This window comes from Mustela erminea, chromosome 1 (assembly GCF_009829155.1).
Source record: "Mustela erminea isolate mMusErm1 chromosome 1, mMusErm1.Pri, whole genome shotgun sequence".
Taxonomy (NCBI): domain Eukaryota; kingdom Metazoa; phylum Chordata; class Mammalia; order Carnivora; family Mustelidae; genus Mustela; species Mustela erminea.
The window spans coordinates 5,693,004-5,697,205 of record NC_045614.1 but is presented as its reverse complement, the minus strand read 5'-3'; the positions used below and the strand labels follow the sequence as shown (position 1 = coordinate 5,697,205).

Sequence of the window (4,202 nt, the reverse complement as noted above, 5' to 3'; positions counted from 1 at the left end):
GCTCAGTGGGTTAAGCCGCTGCCTTCGGCTCAGGTCATGATCTCAGGGTCCTGGGATCGAGTCCCGCATCGGGCTCTCTGCTCAGCAGGGAGCCTGCTTCCTCCTCTCTCTCTCTGCCTCTCTGCCTACTTGTAATCTCTCTCTGTCAAATAAATAAATAAAATCTTAAAAAAAAAATAAAATAAAATAAAAATAGACATAAGTTCCATGGGGCACATAATGCCATGTACAACTTTATTAAGGGGATGTCATGGGGGGCTGGGGAGGGTCGAGTCCGTCAACAGAAGGGAGAGGTCTCTACCCTATGGAGGGACAGGTCTTAGAGGAGAAGGGGTCTCAGACTCTCCCTCGGAATCACGAAGACCTCCATGCAGGAGGAGGATGGCAAATCACCAGAGGGAGAAGCAGAAAGAAAGGGCCAGAGAAACGAGCAGAACGCATGCCCAGGCTGCCTGATCTCTAGAGGCAGGTGGAGAGCGGGGCGCATGGACCCTCAGGAGCCAGGGCAGGGGGACGAGGGCTTCTCACACGTCCAGAAGTTTTCCACGCTACATCGGTTGTCGTTCCAGCCTTCGCTGTATAATTCTACACAGTCCTCGTCTCCGTGGTTGTTGGGTTCCCCTTCTTTCCAGAAGCTGTGAACACCGTCGAAGCTATCAGCCCCCCTACTCCACCCGGAGCCCAACCCTGCCCGCCCCACCCCCCCCACCCCCCCACCCCCACCCACCCCCCACCCCCCGCCAAGAGCAGGTCCCTGGCTTTGAGCACTAGAAGTCCAAGCACCAGCCAGAGAGGGGTAAGGACTCAGAGGTGCTGCTTTCAAAAATGAGGGTTCAAACACCCCTTCCATGGAATCAGCTCTGGCAAAGCAAAAAATGCAGACTCCTGGGCCCATGCCTAGAATGATAGAGTCGGGCTCTCCCCGCTGAGATGGAACCAGGACTCTGCCTCTCCACCAGGCTCATCAGGTGATGTTTTCCAATCAAGCGTCTGAGGGCCCCTGGCTTGGATTTCCCTGCCCACGCCCCACCCCCACCCCCAGGGCTATGTCCTCTAGCCGGTCACCTGAGCTGTACGGGGGAGTTGTCCAGCCACTTCCAGGACCCCTCATTGTGGTGGTCACTGAGGCCGATCCAGGTGCGCTGGTTATTTTTCGTATTCCAAGACTTCAGAAATTTCTGGGGCGGTGGCGGGGGGGGGGGGGGGGGGGGGGGGGCAGCAAGATGTCACCGGCCCTGCCTGCCCGCATCCCCACGGTTGTCCCCCGCCCCGTGAAAGATCTCCTGTGGTCCAGCCTGTAGCCCTGACTCAAGCTGCACGTGTTCCCACGCGCGTGTGTGCGTGGCCGTGTGTTCATGTGCGCACACATGTGGAACTGTGTTCACTTGCGTCTGGGGAGACATCGCGTATGGTCTCGGGAGCGCGCTGAGTTCCCCCTCTGTCCACAGTGGGCTTCTGCCACGCAGGTTCTCTCACACGACCCTCCCAAGCCCACCTTGGGGCCTCCTCCAGGAAGCCTTCCCTGCCCAGCTCCCCCTCCCCAGCTCTGCAGGGCCTCCATCTCTTGGAGCACAGAGGAAGGACAGAAGGCTTTTTGGCTGACACTCCCACGGCCCCGCCCCCGACGGGAAACCTGCCCGGCCCACCTGCTCCGCAGTGCTGTTGATGATCACCAGCTGGGCCCTCAAGTTCTGACACGCCGAGATGGCATCTTTCCAGACGTTCTGGGTCTGGGAGAAGAAGTAGCAGGTTCCCTGGAAGAGTTCCCATTTCCAGGGACAGGGGCGGCACAGGCCAGCTGGGGAGGAGAGTGGGGGCAGGGCGGACAGGCCCCCAGCACCACTGTCAGCTCTGGAGAACCCTCTGTTCAGCTGTCAGCTCAGTTCCAGGGACAGATCCCTGCCCTACTCTGCCCTGCCCGGCCCTCCTGGGGCGGGAACCATAGAAAGTGAGTTCCAGCCCCACCTGTGGTTCCTGAACTCCCTCCCGGCTTTGGTGTCTGACACTTACCCAGGGTGGCATTCATCCAAGTCAGCTGCTGGAGGATCTCATCCAGGTCTGATCGTGGGGGCTTCTGAGACACACCCACTGGGAGAAGGAGACTTCTATTAGGAAGCACCTAGTGTGTGCTTAGTGCAGACAGCAGCCCCTGAGAGCCGATCTATAGATTGCACAGTGACCCCAAGAGTCCATTACGCAAATAAAAAACAGAGACTCGGAGAATGACTTGCCGACATTGCCCCCAGGGTCTCCTCCACAGATCCAGTCTCCTCCCCAACTTCAACCCTCTGGGGTCAGGGTCACAGTGGGGCAGAGGGGCAGAAGGGTGGGGGAGGGGAGGGTGATGGGATGGAGGAGGCAGGCGGTGGCTCATCCAAAGTCTCACAGCCTCTGAGCCCTCCCTGGCCCCAAACCCTGAATTCAGCCCTTCACCTTGGCTGGGGCTCTGCTGATGGTCGCACTTCTCTTTCTGCAGTGACTGGCGAACGCTAGAGACTACAAGAGAGCAGAGAAGTTCTCTTTTTTTTTTTTTTTTTTAAGATTTTATTTATTTATTTCATAGAGAGTTCACAAGTAGGCAGAGAGGCAGGGAGGGGGGAGGGGGAAACAGGCGCCCTGCTGAGCAGAAAGCCCGATGTGGGACTCCATCCCAGGAACCTGAATTCATGACCTGAGCTGAAGGCAGAGGCCCAGCCCACTAAGCCACCCAGGTGCCCCGAGAAGTTCTCTTTATCAGCATCAGTTGTAGGCCTGACCCCGTGTTGAATCTGGTTTCAAGGTTTCTGGGAGCCTAAATTCCCTGTGGAGCGAGATGGGCTGCATCTCACAGATGATGACACAGGCCCAGAGAGGGGTAGTAACCAACCCACAGTCACACAGCAGGTGGCGTGGAGCTCAAAGGCTCAAGCCTTCGTGGGTCTGGGGACTGTGAAATAGGACAAACGCCGAACGGGCCCCAAGACTGGCCCCTGACTCACCTTGAACCAGGGTGGCCACCAGGAGCAGGAAGAAGCCCACGGAGGCGAGAAGAAGAAGAAGAGGCAGCTGGGCCCGCGTCAGACACCCTGCAGGACCAGCAAATGGGCAGAGCCGAGGTTCTCAGGGACAGACCTTGCCCCGCCACCCATGCTGGACGCGGACCCCCAGCTGCTCCTTCCCCAGATGCCTGCCCTGGAACCGCCCCCCTCGGTACCTGGCAAGATCTTTGAGCCCCTGAGGAGACCAGTGTATTTCTTCGTTACTCTCCTGTGCCCAAACATCTCCTCCTCTGAACGGGACAGAACACAGTCAGCTGAGCTCTTGAAGCCTGCCAAGCCGTGCTGTGAGCTGGGGGGCAGCCCCGACTCACCCCGGGGACCCTGGAGTCCCGCCCTCCCTCCCATCACCCCCGAGTGGGGGCCCAGCCTCACCGGGGTCCCCCAGGTCCTTGGAGTCACACCTTTCTGCCATTCTCCTGTTCTCTCCGGCTCCTCTCCCGAGGATGGTTTTTATAACCCCACGGGCTGCCCTCGCAGCCCGTCCTCGGGACCGCTCCTCCCCGGTTCAGGAAGAAGAACAAGAAACAGGACACTGCCCCCCCCAGAACAGCGGGTGGAAGAAGGAACTGCTGACTCAAGGAGTGCAGGGCACGTGAGGGTGGGGACAAGAGCTGAGTGGTCAACTCTGCTGTCCGGAGGCGCTGTTCCCACCCCGTTGTAGTCCTGTGACCATTGGCCTTGCCTTGTCAGGGTCTCGGTTTCCTCGCCTGTGAAATGGGACGATTACCCTGCCTCACGCTGGGTATCAAACCTCACTTCTTCTGAGGTTTAATACTGTGGGCTGGTCATGGGGTCGCAACAGCCCTTACCTGTGCCTCTTGGTTCCCTTGTAGAAACAAGTAATAAATCTGAATTTGTTGGATCGCAGGTGTGTTCCCGGTTGTCTTTGACAATTCTCGCAAGACCCCTAGGAGAAAGAGACAGTGAGGATCGTGCTTGACAGATGAAGAAAGTGAGAAACAGAGAGGGGAAGCAACTTGCCTGAGGTCACACAGCTTGGAAGTGGTGGGGCTCAGAGTTGGACCCTGGCAGGTAGACCTCTGAGTCCCTGCTTAATCACCACATTAAGCAATTACTCTTTTCCTGCTTTGTAATTACTAAGTAGTTTGTAGAGAGTCACTTTGAAACTGTGTGTATCAAACTCTCAATTTATGTATTTATGGA

At 57.5% G+C, this 4,202-nt stretch overlaps 1 protein-coding gene across 2 annotated transcripts; it reads right to left on the bottom strand.

The window, feature by feature from the left end:
* Positions 1-202: 202 nt before the first annotated feature.
* Positions 203-3,584, bottom strand: CD209 (CD209 molecule). 2 transcript variants are annotated; one of them, XM_032309364.1, is made up of 8 exons: positions 3,411-3,584; positions 3,194-3,307; positions 2,979-3,065; positions 2,434-2,496; positions 2,011-2,088; positions 1,647-1,798; positions 1,066-1,178; positions 203-635 (listed from the first exon to the last, which is right to left on the bottom strand). In XM_032309364.1, exons 1-8 carry the CDS (start codon positions 3,448-3,450, stop codon positions 494-496), a joined length of 789 nt encoding a protein of 262 aa, XP_032165255.1. In that variant the 5' UTR covers positions 3,451-3,584; the 3' UTR covers positions 203-493. The 2 variants fall into 2 exon arrangements, with proteins under 2 accessions (XP_032165255.1, XP_032165262.1); XM_032309371.1 differs by having other exon boundaries at positions 3,194-3,268; positions 3,411-3,583.
* Between the last annotated feature and the right edge of the window lie 618 nt (positions 3,585-4,202).